The sequence below is a fragment of the Panthera pardus genome, unplaced genomic scaffold (assembly GCF_024362965.1).
Source record: "Panthera pardus isolate Hobbes unplaced genomic scaffold, ASM2436296v1 HiC_scaffold_22, whole genome shotgun sequence".
NCBI lineage: Eukaryota > Metazoa > Chordata > Mammalia > Carnivora > Felidae > Panthera > Panthera pardus.
Window position 1 is genome coordinate 57,385,138 of NW_026526788.1, and position 17,268 is coordinate 57,402,405.

The 17,268-nt window shown below is 35.6% G+C and overlaps 1 protein-coding gene across 2 annotated transcripts in view; it reads right to left on the minus strand.

The window, feature by feature from the left end:
* HPSE2 (heparanase 2 (inactive)) overlaps positions 1-17,268 on the minus strand; it is a 677,801-nt gene that overhangs the window by 614,525 nt on the left and 46,008 nt on the right. For both annotated transcript variants that reach the window (XM_019459090.2, XM_019459091.2), the window contains exon 3: positions 2,330-2,491. In XM_019459090.2, the coding sequence (XP_019314635.1) occupies positions 2,330-2,491 (162 nt within the window). The remainder of the gene's footprint in view (positions 1-2,329; positions 2,492-17,268) is intronic.

The following is a 17,268-nucleotide window of genomic DNA, read 5'->3' on the forward strand; positions in this document are numbered from 1 at the left end:
ATTATGATACACTGCTACTCATATACATGAAATTCTGTAAATAATTGAGAAGGGTTGAGGGGATGGCAGAGTCATGAAGAAAATGATCTCTTTCTAAGATTTTGGAGGCCTAGTTTCCTCATCTTGTTCCACATAAATACTTTCATTGCAGACATTTCAAATATTATGCCAGAGTTACACAAAATAAGTGGAACATCACCAAGCAGAAATCCTAGAGTAGGTGTTCTGAACATGTTGGTAAAGAGAGTCACTTCATTTGAGAGGTCTCTGCCCCTTCAACCTCACCCTCCTTACCAATATACATTCATCACTGAAAAGGGAAATATTTACAAAAGTTAGTTTAGTTATGTTTAAATATTATGTTTAGCTGTCTGGAGACCATGTTCTCAAAATTTATACAAGAAATCAAGGATTAAACTTCATAACAATTAGGAAACCACACTGTGTAAAATCAAAGACTTAGTTAAAGGACATTAAAATAGTTTTACCACTGGTGCTAAATTGAAATGGCTACAGCTCTTCCCAACACCTGGAACCAAAACCTTTTGAACTTTCATGTAAACAAACTGGGGCACACCAAATGCTCTGTCTGTAGCAAGGTACCACCTCTGTACAAGCATTTGGGTGAAAAATGTGGAAAATGCCTGAGGACTCTTTGAAGCAGCTTGGGAGAAGTAAGAGCAGGAAAGAGGCTCTTCTCTAGGGTAAGTTTGTTTAGTGGAAAGTAAGCAAGTTGTCAGGGTAAAAGTTGACAATGTTGATTCCAACAGTTTGAACTGCGAATAAACATTCAAAGGGATTATGTTACTGAGAATTAGAAAAGATTCCATTGAACTCAATAGAACACTTGTGTTTTCAAAGATAATATGCCTTCAAGCCACACTCTGAATCCACAGTTTAGGGTTAGAATTACCTTAAGCCCTTTCTATGCCACATTAAAGAACACAAGATCTGACCTCTTTAATATAGATCTAAAATTAACATAAGGGTGGAATAAAAATATTTCTAATACCTGAATTGGAAAATATTAATATATGTACATCTGTATGCCTGAGACAGAATGAAGAAATTTGGATAAAAATCTATGTTCTTTCCAAATATCTAAACTTAAACCAACCATCTTAGGGAAACCAACTCAGGGAAATAATACATTGGCTATAAATCACTTTTAAGTTTTCCCTCCTTAATAACTTATCAAAGAGCAAAAAACAAGGCCTATAATTATGAAATCTATAATCCTCTTCTCTGCTCACCAAAGCACATTTAAATCTGGCTTTCACCTCATGCTGTTGGGTTTTCCACCAGGTACAAGAAGAAAAGTTGGAAGAGACTTGTGCTTTTTCAGAAGTTAAACAATTTGGTTGCCACTCAGCAATTCCTGGTGAAATGCCAGGAAGCCTATAAAAAAAAATTAAAATTGTCCTAACTTGGAGTTTACAAAAATAAGTGTGAGATATTCATAGCCTGTCAGACATTCCATCTTTTGAATATTAAATATTGATAAACACGGGAAACACACACACTTGTGATTTGTTAAACTTTATTTGGAGCAATATAATGCAGGAATGCCTTGCATGCCCTCAAGAAAATGGAAGTAACTTAGACCGCTCTTCTTACTCCATCTCAAGTACTCCATTATTCTCACATTAGAGTCTGCTATTAGAATCTTCTCCAAAACTTGACGAAAGCATGCAACTCACATGCTCTGTACCAGCAAAGCTTGCAGGCAGCCTTGCAAAAAGCTTTTTCTCCTTTGAGCTCTCACACAAATTCACTTCCCTCCTTGAACCAAGGATGTAAGGGAGTATGGCTGTCTCATAGCCTCTTTGCTCTTAAAATGAAAATCAAATTCTCCAGATACTTTCAAACTCCACCAGGAATAGAACATTCTCAGCTCAGCCTGTGGATCATTATCTCTTTTACATTTCATCTTTATGTTCACTGGGTTCACAGAAAGGGCATACACAGAAAGAGGAAAATAGCTGCTTCTTAGACACCAAATTTAGTAATTCTCTCAAATCCACTGGCACACATCTAAAAAGTCATATTTTTATAAGGCTTCATTAGGTTTTCATTGGTTCTGTCTTTTGAGAACACACATGCTGAGTTGCCTATAACTTCAAGCCAAAATACATCTGCAAACTACAAGAAATATTTTTTATAGGAAGACAAAAGTAATCACAATTTAAAAAGGGATATAGTGGATGGAGACAGACAGATACAGGCTCATCTAGATCCCACTTTAGTGTCTACCAAACATCAAGTTGTTAACTAATGGAGGCCATCAATCTATAATGCTTAAGATTCCAAACGACTCCAATAGCCTTACCTGTTAATATGAGATTACTGTAAGTATTAGAGAATTGCTCCTTTAGAAGAACAAGATGCATTTGAGCTGCCTTCTCCCGCTGGAGCTCCAGCATAACATCAGGGTGCTGAGCAATCTTGCAGCCTTTCTGTTTATCCAAGGCAACATCACTTCGAACAATGTCTACAAAAAGAAATAAAGGCAGGCAGCAAAAACAAAACAAAACAAAACAAATAACCATATACACATCAACGTCTTGTTTCACCCAAAATGACAGAATTTATAAACTACCATATTTCATCAGAATGAAGAGATTCGGAAGTAATAAACCTGAAGAGTCTCCAACTTCATGATACATCCTGTAGGTTTCTCTAGTCATTTCCAAATCCTCTGCAATTTCCATTTTCTTATCTCACTCTGACCTCATTTAAGATGCTCACTCCTCCATTCTCCTCTAAGCTCACCTCCAGGACTTATTTACTTCCTGGGGCCTTTTCTTAACATCTTTTACCATTCTCCATGGAAAAAAATAATACAACTTTGTCTGAAAACTAGTGACTATGATTATTTCCTCTACTTCATGCTGTAGGACCAGGTGATAGCTCCTGTATATATATTCAGGATATGTGACCTGCTTTCAAATTTACCAGCCAGCCTATTCAGCTCACATTAGGGCTACCATTCTCTCCTTAGCTGCTCAGGATTTCTGCTGCTATTTTTCATGTGCCTCTAGCTGCATTCTGACTCATTAATAACTCTTTTTTTAATTTTCAATGTTTTTATTTCATTTTTGAGAGAAAGAGAGAGGGAGAGAGAGAGAGACGGCACACGAGCAGGGGAGGGGCAGAGAGAATGGAAGACACAGAATCTGAAGCAGGCTCCAGGTTCTGAGCTCTAAGCATAGAGCCCGATGCAGGGCTCAAACTCATGAACTGTGAGATCATGACTCTCCTGAGCTAAAGTCAGATGCTTAACTGACTGAGCCACACAGGCGCCCCAATAACTCTTTAAATCTAGAAGTATTTTGTAAGTCAGTGAAGGAAACAAGAGTAGGACTAGAGTCACTTTGTAGATCTGCTTCTTTCCCAATTATTTTCCCATTGGTGACAGGCTGCTTTTTATACTTCAATATGATTTTTACTCAAAGCCCAAGTATTCTCCAGAAAATAGTCACCCTCAAAAACAGTCACCTAGAACGTTTCCCAATTAGCAGGGAGCTTTGATACCCTAAAGTTATTTGTTTATTTTTGTAAATTAAAATATAATTCAGCTTATTATCATATAAACAAATAATTATCAGCAGCAATCTGGATAACAGCTCTAGAAACTTCCAAGTTTTACATAGCAAATTGAAAGATTTTAGGGGAAAATGCTAAGAAAAAAAAATGTTCTGCCACTGTTAACACCAATGGCTTTGGAAAGAAAAAACTAATGCCCATGTTAATGGTAGCAAACTAACGCCCATGTTAATGGTAGCAATAGAAAAGATTTTAAACAATGCTCAAAGAGAAAATAAGAGTATGTGGCATCAAAGGTGAGACATCATTGTAGACAAATAATCTTCAAACCCATCAACAGAGCCCTATAATAGAGAAGCCCAGATATAAATACAAGCCCATGATGAGGAGAGTCAGGATGTGTAGTACACAAAGATTAGCCAGATGTGGGAATGGCTCTCACTTAACCTTGGATGAAAACAGGAGAGCTGGTTGGGAACAATGCAATCTATTCCTAAACATATTTATGACACTTTCTAGACTATAGGTAAAAACTGAACTCATTTAACATTCAAGTAACTACTCTCATAGATTTTCTGAGGCTTGAATACAAAATTAGAATAAATTAATTCAAGACATACTCTAGTTTTTAAGACCACCAATAGAAAGCAAGAGGAAACATATTAATTACACTGTACCATTGAATCCTTCCAATAATCCTATGAAAGTATGTGGTAGATATTGTTGACCAGCTGACCCAAACCGTAAACCCAATCCCTTCTTTGCTTCCTTCTACTGCAAAGACTAAAACACAAAAATAAACAATTTCCCAGCTTTCCTTGAAGCAAGGGGTGACATGTAACATAGTTCTGGCCAATGAGCTGCAGGCAGACATCCTTAGAGGGACTTAACTTTAGTGACAAAACCTCACTAAGAGAAAACCAGGATTTTTGTCCTTCAACCTATTAGCCTTTCCCATTCTGTGTGTCTAAAACATAGATATGAAGCCCAGAGTTAAAGTAGCTATTTTGTGGCAATGAGTCAAGAAGTAAGAGAGCAAAGGACTACACACTAAGGATGGTGAACTGAAAGATCAGAAGATTTTAATGAGCTACGACAGCTACCATACTTGTCCCAGACTGCACATCTTTTGATTTCTTGTTATATGAAATATTAGTTTCTTATTTTTAAAATCCTTACCTGTTTTTGAAATCCTAAATGATAAAGAATAATATTATTATCCCTACTGTGTATATGTAGATTCCTGAGATCCACAAAGCTTAAGTGACTTGCTCAAGTTCACATTGCGTGGTCAGTCCCCAAATCCAGGAATTTTCAAAGTCAAGTCCAGTGACCTTTCCAAAAGTTACTCTTATATAGAAACTCATAAATTTAATAGTAAATTACAGTAAATAATAAAAGTGAGGAACTGAAGAGAAAAACCTAATTATACTGTAACAGCAGCATACCATAGGCGGTCTATCCAGAAAAGAAATATGTATGATACTTTCCCGGAAAACATTACAAAACTTGTACCAAAACATACTATATAGAGTGAAGAGAAGTTTCAGTTATTCAGATATCTTCTAATAGGAGTCTAATACAAAAGTAGAATACCTACCAAACTCTCTATTTCCTATGGAATAAATTTATTGCTCAGAAGGCAGAGAAAGCAATAATTATAACTAATAGCCTCAATATCATTCCAACCAGAACCTTAAAATACAGTGATCACACTGTCTTAACAACAGTAAGAAGAGAAACCCATGGGCATGGCCAAACATGTCTGAGACTTCAGAAGTGTACACAACAACAATGTTTGGGGAAAATATAGATATGCTGTATACATTCTTTATTCACTCCTGATTTATTTGAAATTGTATCAAAGACTAAATAAATACACAAAAAAGAATACTTATCAAAGATGTACGTGGCCACATATATCTGGAGGAAGAGCTAACATCATAGATGACAGATTCAAACTTCAAAAATATCTTGGCAACCTAGAACTTAGGCTGAAATCTCCAAGACACAGACAAGAACACAAAGCCCTGCATTTATAGTGAAAAGTAATTACATAAGAGGGAAAGTCCAGGCCAGACACAAGCTCAAATATTTAAGATCTTATTAAGTTTTGTACATTTTAGTTGAATACAAGCTTTATGTAAGTCAGTGATATGCTGCCATATACAATATTGCTGCCCAAAAGATTAAGGCGATTCTTAGATCAAATTAATAGAACCAGCATATCCAGAATACAAGAAGTAACACAGCCACCCTGAATTCCATGCCAGCCAAGGGCAGCAAAGTAAAGAGTTGGAGTTAAAGCAGACCTTGGTTCAAATTCTGGGTTGGTGATCACTTATTAGCTGCAGAAGTGACAGAAAACAATGCCTCTGTAAGCCTCTATTTCTTCATACTGTTATTGTAAAGAGTCATTAAAGATTTAGCACTATGCATGCCACATAATAAGAACTATATAAAGGGTAGCTATTACTATTTTTATTATTATAATACTCTACTTGTAGCATTATATGTTTTTTCACCTGTAATAGTTTCATAGGATACTAATCATCTAGAGTCCACCCAAAGAAAAGTGCCAAAATTGGAAATTATTTTATTTTTTAAAAATAACTGAAAAAAGGGGCACCTAGGTGGTTCAGTCGGTTAAGTGTCTGACTTCAGCTCAGGTCATGATCTCACAGTTTGTGGGTTTGAGCCCTGCATCTGGCTCTGTACTGACAGCTCAAAGCCTGGAGCCTACTTCAGATTCTATGTCTCCCTTACTCTCTGTCTGTCTCTCTCTCTCTCTCTCAAAAATAAAAAGAACATTTTTTTAAAATAGCTGAAAAAACAGTATTGAGCCCAGCAAAGAAAACATTAAAGAAGACTTGCTTCATATAGAAGAGAAAACTGAATTATTCTATATAAATCCAGAAAGCCAAACATAATGGGAGCAACCAAAAAACAAACTTTAGCTTCACATGAGAGAACTGTAACAACAGAAGCTATCATACAAGGAAAGGAGCTACTTGAAGACAGAAGAAATCTCAGTGGCAGCACAAGATTAAAAGCGTAAGTGAAAATAATTTATTTTAAAAAGGCAAAACAACAATTCTCATAGGAAAAAATAAAATTACAGATTGGCTATATCTAAAATGTTCAGTTTCCAATAAAAAATTATGAGTCATGGAAAAAAACAGGAAAGTGTGACTCGTACTTAAAAATAAAAACAAAAGCAGTCAATTAGAGCTAACTCTATACTGCCCCAGCAGATGAAGACTTCAAAAAACAGATTATAAATACATTTTAAAAATTCAAAGAAACCATGTTTAAATTAGAAAAACCTAACAAAGACTCAATGAATAGGAGGATGAAACAGATACTTTTATTTAAAAAAAAAAGGAATAAATGGATATTCTAGAGTTGAAAAGTACAAAAACTGAAATGAAAAATGCACTAGGATGGGCTTTAACAGCAGATCTGAAAGGGCAAGAGAAAGAATCAGAATGTGAAAACAGATAAATAGAAATAACAAGAAAAACAGAGAGAAGATGACCAAGGAAAAATAAACAAAGCCTCAGAGTATTATGGAATAAAATGAAGCAATCCAACAGAAAGGAGAAAGGAAGAAAATTATTTCAAAAAATAATGATCAAAAAATTCCCAAATTTGATGAAAATCATTTATCCACAGATCCAAGAAGTACAACAAAAAGAATCATTACAAAGAAATCTACACCTAGACACATCATAGTATAACTCTTGAAACTGCAAGATAAAAGAAAATCTTAAAAACAAAAGGGAAAAAACTCATCTCAAAAAAAGAACTAGCAATACAATTAATGGTTGACTCCTAATCTGAAACAATGGAAGCCAGAAAGCAGTGGAAGACCATATTCTAAGTGCTGAAAGAAAAAAAAATTCTTATAACAAAGAATTCTAAATCCAGCAAAACCATCATTCAAAAAATGAAAGCAAAATAGACACTTCCATATTAAAAAAAAAAAAACAACACTGGGTCTTTACTAGCAAATCTGCAATATAAGATATATTAAAGGAAGTCTTTCAGACTGAAAGGAAATGATACCAGCTAACTCAAATACACACAAAGAAATAAAATACATTAGAAATGGTATAGGAGAGGGGCGCCTGTGTGGCTCAGTTGGTTAGGCATCTGACTTTGGCTCACATCATGATCTCACAGCTTGTGGGTTCAAGCCTGTATCAGGCTCTGTGCTGACAGCTCAGAGCCTAGAGCCTGCTTTGGATTCTGTGTCTCTCTCTCACTCTGCCCCTCCCCTGTTCATTCTCTCTCTCTATCCCGCTCTCTCTCTCTCAAGAATAAATAAACATTAAAATTAAAAAAAAACAAATGGTACAGGGGTGCTTGGGTGGCTCAGTGGTTAAGTGTCTGACTTTGGCTCAGGTAATGATCTCGCAGTTCATAAGTTCAAGCCCTATATCAGGCTCTGTTCTGACAGCTCAGAGCCTGAAGTCTGCTTCGAATTCTGTGTCTCCCTCTTTCTCTTGCCCCTCCCCCACTCGTGCTCTGTCTCTCTCTCTCTCTCTTCTCTCTCAAAATAAACATAAAAAATGATTTTTTAAAAAGAAATGGTATATATGTTGGTAAATATAATAGAACTTTTATACTCTTAATTTCTTTAAAATACATAAGATTATATACAGAAAACAATGTTATAGTTATAACATATGGTTATAATATATAAAAATTGACATTATAGAGGGAATAGGAAAATATGGCATATTGATGCAAGTTGCTATAATTTGCCAAAATTAGGTTAGTATTAAGTTGAATTGGACTGTGATAAGCTAAGATGTAATTCCTGGGCAGCCACTAAGAAAATAACAGAAAATTATGCAGTGTAAAAATCAACAGAGAAATTAAATAAGTAATCTAAAAATGATATTTTTAAAAATCTAGAAAATTGGTTTAACAGAAAAAAGGCAGTAAAGGTAAGAAATATAGAAAATATCAAAATAGCAGACATAGATCCAACTATACTAATAACTGTATTAAATGTAAATGGACTAAACACTCTAATCAAAAGCTACAGATGTTCAGATTGAGTTTAAAGAAGCAAGATCCACTGCTGGTGGGAATGCAAACTGGTGCAGCCACTCCGGAAAACAGTATGGAAGTTCCTCAAAAAATTAAAAATAGAACTACCCTACGACCCACAATTGTACTACTAGGTATTCACACATGGGATACAGGGATGCTGTTTCGAAGGGACACATGCACCTCAATGTTTACAGCAGCACTATCAATAATAGCCAAAGTATGGAAAGAGCCCAAAGGTCCACTGATGGATGAATGGATAAAGAAGATGTGGTATATATATATATATATACAATGTAGTAATACTCCACAATCAAAAAGAATGAAATCTTGCCATTTGCAACTATGTGGATGGAACTAGAGGTATTATGCTAAGTGAAATTAGAGAAAAACAAATATCATATGACTTCACGCATATGAGGACTTTAAGAGACAAAACGGATGAACATAAGGGAAGGGAAGCAAAAATAATATAAAAACAGGGAGGGAAACAAAACATAAGAGACTCTTAAATATGGAGAACAAACAGAGGGTTACTGGAGGGGTTGTAGGAGGGGGGATGGGATAAATGGGTAAGGGACATTAAGGAATCTACTCCTGAAATCATTGTTTCACTATATGCTACCTAATTTGGATGTAAATTTTAAAAAATAAAAAATTAAATTAAAAAGAAAGAAAGAAAGAAAGAAAGAAAGAAAGAAAGAAAGAAAGAAAGAAAGAAAGAAAGAAAGGAGCAAGATCCAAATATATGCTGTTGAAGAGACACATTTTATTAAAAATTTTTTTTTAACGTTTCATTTATTTTTGAGACAGGGAGAGACAGAGCATGAACAGGGGAGAGGCAGAGAGAGGGAGACACAGAATCCGAAACAGGCTCCAGGCTCTGAGCTGTCAGCACAGAGCCCGACGCGGGGCTCAAACTCACGGACCGCGAGATCATGACCTGAGCCGAAGTCGGCCACCCAACCGACTGAGCCACCCAGGCGCCCCGAAGAGACACATTTTAGATTTAAAGACAAATATAGGTTGTGGCACCCATTGTGTTGTTATTTAATCATGTTTGTTGTTGTTGTTGTTTGGGTTTTTTTGTTTTGTTTTGTTTTGTTTTTGCTGTGGAGAGAAAGAAAGAAAAATATTTTCCTTTTTCTTCAATAACTGCTCTCCTTCTGGACTGGGAGGGTAAAAACTTGGTTCCTTTCTCATTCCCTGTAGTCAAAGAATCTGTGGCTCAGATTCACAAAGATGCAGATTTTGACTGTAGGTTGCCCTAATCTGCTTTTCCCATTCTTTCACACTACTTAACACAATGGATAAGTACTTCTAGACAACACTCCCTAAGAATGGGGAAAAAAAGACAACCCACTTAACTTTATTTTTCTTTTCTTTTAATTTTTATTTATTCATTTTGAGAGAGAGAGAGAGAGCATAAGCAGGGAAGGGGTAGAGAGAGGGAGAAAGAGAATCCCAAGCGGACTCCATGCTGTCAGCACAGAGTCCCATGCAGGGCTCCATCTCATGAACCATGAGATCATGACCTGAACTAAAATCAAGAGTCAGATACTTAACTAACTGAGCCACCCAGGTGCCCCTGAACTTTTTTTTTTCTTAAGCTCTCGGTAATCTGCTTTTTTTTAAGTATAATTGACATATAATTAACATATAACATATCAGTTTCAGGTGTACAACAGAATGATTCAACACTTGTATATGTTGTCAAAGAGCACCACAATAAGTCTGATTAATATCCATTACCATATATAGTCACAATTTTTTTCTTGTAATGAGAGCTTTTAAGATTTACTCTTTTTTTTAATGTTTATTTATTTTTGAGAGAGAGAAACACACAGACTGTGAGTGGGGTTGGATCAGAGAGAGAGGGATACACAGAATCCGAAGCAGGCTCCAGGCTCCAAGCTGTCAGCACAGAGCCTGACGTGGGGCCTGACCTCACAAACTGTGAGATCATGACCTGAGCCAAAGTTGGCTGCTTAACCGAATGAGCCACCGAGGCATCCCTAAGATTTACTCTTTTAGCAACTTTCAAATATGCAATACAGTATTATTAACTATGGTCACCATGCTATACATTACATTGCCATGACCTATTTTTTTTATAATTGGAAGCCTGTACCTTTTGATTTCCTTCACCCATTTTACCACACCCCCACTTGCTGCCTCTGGCAACCACCAATCTGCTCTATGTATCTATGAGCTTGTGTATTGTGTTTTGTTTCCAATTCCACATATAAGTGAGATCGTATGGTATTTGTCTTTATCTGACATATTTCACTTAGCATGATGGCCTCAAGGTCCAGGCATATTATCACAAATGGCAAAATTTCATTGTTTTCTATTCCATATTGTGTGTATGTATGTATGTGTGTGTTTCACAATTTCTTTATCCATTCATCCACTGATGGACACTTAGGTTATTTCCATATTGTGGCTATTATAAATAATGCTGTAATGAACATGGGGGTGCATATATTTTTTCTTTCAAGTTACAGTTTTCATTTTCTTCACATAAATACCCAGAAGGGGAACCTGCTAGATCATATGTAGTTCTATTTTTAATTTTTTTGAGGAACTTCTATACTACTTTCTGTAGTAGCTGCACCAATTTACATTCTCACCAACAGTGTATGACAGTTCCCTTTTCTCCACATCCTCATTGACATTTGTTATTTTTTATCTTTTTGATAACAGCCATTCAAACAGGTGTGACAAAAAGATATTGCATTGTGGTTTGGGTCTGCATTTCCCTGATGATTAGTGATGCTGAGAATCTTTTCATGTGCCAATTGGTCATGTTTTCTTTGGAAAACCATCTAGATCTTTTGCCCATTTTTTAACCAGATTGTTGTTGGCTATTGAGTTGTAAACATTCTTTCTATATCTTGGATATTAACCCTTATCAGATACATTTGCAAGTATTTTCTCTCACTCAGTAGGTTGCCTTTTCATTTTGTTGGTGATTTCCTTTGCTGCGCAAGACAAATTTGTAAATAGTAAATGTAATAAATATTGGGGTGCCTGGGTGGCCTAGTTGGTTAAGTGTCTGACTTTGGCTCAGGTCATGATCTCACAGCTTGTGAGTTCAAGTCCCACATCACGCTCTGTGCTGACAGCTCAGAGCCTGGAGCCTGCCTCAGATTCTGTGTCTCCCTCTCTCTCTCGGCCCCTCCCCTGCTTGCTCTGTCTCTCTCTCGCTCGCTCTCAAAAATATATAAAAACATTAAATTTTTTTACTTTTAAGATAGTAAATATTACCAGAGAGACAGACAGAGTGATAAAATAGAGACAGATCATAGTGATAAAAGGGTCAATATATCAGGAAGATACAACAACTATAAATGTATATGCACCGAACCAGTAAGTTTCAAAATACATAAAATACAATCTGACTAAATTGAATGGGAAATTCAATGATTATAGTTCAAGACTTCAATACCTCACTCTATATTTGCTGGAACTAGATAGAAAATCAGCAAGGGTCAATATACCTTACTGACATTTATAGGACATACCAAATAAAAGCAGGATACACATATTTTCTAAGCACACATGAAACATAATCAGAATAACCTTATGCTAGGTCATAAAATAAATCTTATAAATTTGAAAGGATTTATGTCATATAAAGTATGTTTTCTGACAACACTGGAATCAAATTAGAAATCCATAACAGAAAGACCTCTAGAAAATACCCAAATATTAAGAAACTAAACAATATGTTTCTAAATAACCTATGGATCAAAGAAATCACAGGGAAATTAGAAAATATTTTGAACTGAATGAAAATGGGAACACATGATATCAAAATTTATGGAACAGAGTCTAAATAGTACTTAGAAAAGAAAACTATAGTTTTATATACAATGTATTAGAAAAGAAAAGAGCACCAGGGTGGCTCAGTTAGTTAAGTGTCTGACTCTTGATTTTGGCTCAGGTCATAATCTCACAGTTTGTGAGTTTAAGCTCCAGCATTGGGCTCTGCGTTGATAGTATGGAACCTGCTTAGGATTCTCTCTCTCCCTCTCTCTCTCTGCCCCTCTCCGGCACTCGCTTTCTCTCTAGATAGATAGATAGATAGATAGATAGATAGATAGATAGATAGATAGATATTAAAAGAAAAAAGATCTCAAATCAATAATCTAAGTTCCCACCTAGAAACTAGAAAAATAAGAAAAAATTAAACACAAGCAAGCAGAAAGATGAAAGTAAAGACTTCTATTGATTTCTATTCTGATAGAAATCGATGAAATAGGAGTGCCTGGGTGGCTCAGTTGGTTGAGCATCTGGCTCTTGATTTCAGTTCGGGTCATGATCCCAGGGTTGTGGGATCAAGCCCTACGTCATGCTAAGCATGGAACCTGCTTAAGATTCTCTCTCTCCCCGTCTCTGTCCCCTTCCTGCTCACATGCTCTCTCTCTCTTCCTCTAAAATAAAAAATAAGGAAAGAAATACAGAAATCATGAAATAAAAAATGGGAACAACAGCAAAAATCAATGAAACAAAATAGTGCTTCATTGAACAGATGAACAAAATTGAGAATTTTTAAGATGGAATGGCAAAATAAGAAAACACAAATTACCAAAAATAGGGGAGGAAAGGCAATCCCAATTGTTATATACTGTATGATTCCACTTACATAACATTTTCAAAATGACAAAATTATAGTGTTAGGGATAGATCACAAACAAGTAGCATGAGGTTGTTGCTTTCGGGTGGTACAACAGTTTTGTATTCTGATTGTTATATTGGTTACACAAATTCATATATGTAGTAAAATTTCATAGAATTATACACACAGAGAAGAAATGAATACATGTAAAAACTGGCAAAATACGAATAAGGCCTACAGTTTAGTTAACTTCCTGTACTATTTTCACAAGTTTTTATGCATCTAAAATTATTTCAAAATAAAGTTTAGATTCCCGGGGGATCTTTTGGAAGATGGCGGAGTAGGAGGACGCTGGGCTCACCGCGCATCCTGTTGATCACTTAGATTCCACCTACACCTGCCTAACTAACCCAGAAAACCACCAGAAGACTAGCAGAACAGAGTCTCTGGAGCCAAGCGCAGACGAGAGGCCCACGGAAGAGGGTAGGAAGGGCGGTGAGGCGGTGCGCGCTCCACGGACTGGCAGGAGGGAGCCGGGGCGGAGGGGCGGCCCGCCGGCCAAAATAAAGTTTAAAAAGAACTTAGACCTTTACATCATACACACACACAAAATTAACTCAAAATGGATCACAGACCTAAATATAAGAACTAAACCTATAAATTTTATAGACTATATAGGAAAATGTCTTTGTTTCCTTAAGTTAGGTAAATATTTCTCAGTTGTAACACCAAAAGTACAATTCACAATGGAAAAAAATAATGAACTGAACTTTACCAAAAGTAAAAGATTCTGCTTTTTAAAACATCATTAAGAAAATAAAAAGCTAAGACATAGACTGAAAGAAAATATTTGATAATCATATATATGATAAAATATATAAAGAAAATGTTTCCAACTTAATAAAAAGACTAACAACCCAAGTTAAAAATGGGCAAAACATCTGAAAATATATTTCACCAAAGAAGATACACAAATGGCTAATAAGCACATGAAAAGATGCTCAAATCATTAGTCATTTGGAAAATGCAAAATAAAATTGCAATGAGGTGCTAATCCCTAGCAGAACTATAATCCAAAAGATTGGCCATAACAAGTGTTAGCAATTGTGTAAAGAAATAGGAGCCCTTATACATTGCTAGTGGGAATGTAAAATGGTACAGCCATTTCTGCAAACACTTTAGCAGTTTCTTAAAAAGATAAACATAAACGTACTTACGTCCCAACAAATCTACCCTGAGAAACCTACCCAAAACAAATAAAGGAGTATGTTCACACAAAGACTTGCACATGAATATTTATAGTGGCATTGTGCACAACAGTCAAAACTAGAGACAACCCAAATGTCCATATACCAGTAAACTGATAAACAAAATGTGGTAGATCCATACAATCAAATACTATTCAGCAATAAAAAGACACAAACTATTGATAAATGCTAGGCCTGGAAAGCCTCAACAACATAAACTAAGTGAAAAAAGCCAGACACAAAAAGACTATGTATTGTATGATTCCATTTCTGCAAAATTTCTAGAAAAAGCTAATCAGATAGAGACAGAAAGCTATCAGTGGTTCCCTGAGGCTTGTATGAAAGCAAAGATTGACTGCAAACGGGCATGTGAATGTTCTAATACTAGATTGTGATGATGGTTGCACAACTCTATATACATTTCAGAGAAATAATGATATACTTACATGAGTGAACCTTATCATATGCAAATTATAGCTCAAAAAAAGCTGTTAAAAAGTTACAAAAATAATATACCCATGTCCACAGCATTATTCACAATAGCCAAAAGGTAAAAGCAGCCCAAGAGTCCTTCCACAGATAAAAAGATAAATGAAATGTGGTATACACATATAATGGAATATTGTTCAGCCTTAAAAGGAAGGAAATCCTGATACATGCTACAACATGGATGAACCTTAAGGATATTATGCTAAGTGAAATAAGCCAGTCACAAAAAAAGAAATACTGAATAATTCCATTTGTATGAGGTATCTAGGGTGGTCAAATTTACAGACACAAGAAAGTAGACATAGCCAAGGGCTGGGAGAACAAAAGGAGTTGTTGTTTAATGGCTACAAAGTTTGTTTTACACAATGAAAAAAGTTCTGAAGATGGATGATAGTGATGGTTGCACAACAATGTGAATGTTCTTAAAACCATTTAATCACACACTTAAATATGGTTAAGAGGGTAAATTTTATTATGTGCATTTTAATACAATTAGACATTTTCTAAAGTAATAAAAATGACCAGAAATATAGGGCTTTTCAAAAATCAAAACAAGAATCACCTTAGAACTTTGGTACTGCAATGCCATTGTTACAGTCTACATTCAGTTTTCTCTGTAGATTACATGAGATCAGACAGCACAACTTTGATATAATTTTGTATGCTGCTATTGAATTGCCAGATCCAGAAGTAAAAGGTGAGTCCTGAGAGAATGCTTTGGCTATTCTCACACTAATGGATCAAACATGAGACTAGAGCCACTCCCTTCTCTCCTGGCTTCCACGTAGCCACTACAATAGCAGCAGGAAAAGAAAGATCCTGACTATTCTGCAAACCCTTGAAAGAGGTTGACAGATGCTAGAAGAGCCTCTGTGCTGAGAGCCTTTATAAACCCCAAGTCAAAGTACTCATTGCCTACACTCTTTTCCTTCCAAATGGCTAGTCCTTTCATTTCCTTGATTTAGTCAGCCTAATCTTCTAGTCTCTGATCTCATCTTTATTCCTCTTTCTTTCTCCCTGTCCCTTCAAGGCACCAAATTAATCCACTTCAGTTTTAAAATGTCTCTTAGAGTTGTCCCCTTCTTTTCAATTCTAATTAGCACTATGTACCTCATATGAGGTAACTCAAACAGTGCAAGCCAGCATCCACAAATCCATCCACAGATCTCCAAGCCATTCAGCATATCACTTCCAGAAAAATAAAAATCCTTCATTGTTACTTTGTTTTAATTGTAAAATGTTTTAAACAGAGGAATGTACAATGTTCCCTCACACCTATGTACCCTCACTCAGCTCTATCTTTGCATAACATTTTACCGTATTTTCTTCAGACTTGTTTAAAGAAAACAGTTCAGAAATACATGAAATCCTCTGCTTATCTGTCTGCAATAATATTCTCCTTCCTCTTGCCACCTTCAGAAAGATAACTACCAACCTAAATCCTAGAAGTAATATACTTACGCAGCTGTATATGTATGTGTATTTATGTATATATGTTTGTGTGTATGGTTTCCTTATATACATAAAAAAGTTATTAGTTTACATTTTTTACAACCAAGGGACAATTATCAAAAGTAAGAAACTAACACTGGCACAAATACGATTAACTAAACTACAGACTTTATTATATTTCACCAGTTTATTAGTACCCTTTTGGATTCCAGAACCTGATCCAAGATCCAAGAACATGTTGCATTAGTTTCCATGTCTCCTTAATATCCTCTGAACTGAGTGACAGTCTCTGTCTTTCCTTGTCTTTCATGATTTTATCGCTTTCAACAGTTACTCATCAGGTTCAAATAAACTGTCCTTCAGTTTGGGTTGGCTAAAGATTTTATGTTGGAATAAATTATAGATTTGGGACAAGGATACCAGAGAGGTATTCTTAGGTCTTGTTGATGATGAGGTTAACCTTGATCACTTGGTTAAGGTGGTCTGACAGGTTTCTTCACCGTTAAGTTACTATTTTGTCTTTGTAATTAATGAATATTTTATAGGAGAAACTTTGAGGCCACGCAATACTGCACATTTCTGTAAACTTCTGCCCACTAAGTTTAGCATTCATTAGTGGATCTTGTCTACGTCAATTATTCATCTGATATTCCAATGGTGATTTTCTATTTTTCTCATTCCTTCTACATTTATTAATTCTGTAAGGAAGAGCTGTCCCTTCTCCATTTATTTATTTATTGATTGATTGTTTATATTAGTATGGACTTACAAGTATTTTATGAAGTCATCATATTTGTCTATTTTGTTGCAAAAATTGTTCCAGCTTTAGCTATTTGGAGTTCTTTCAGG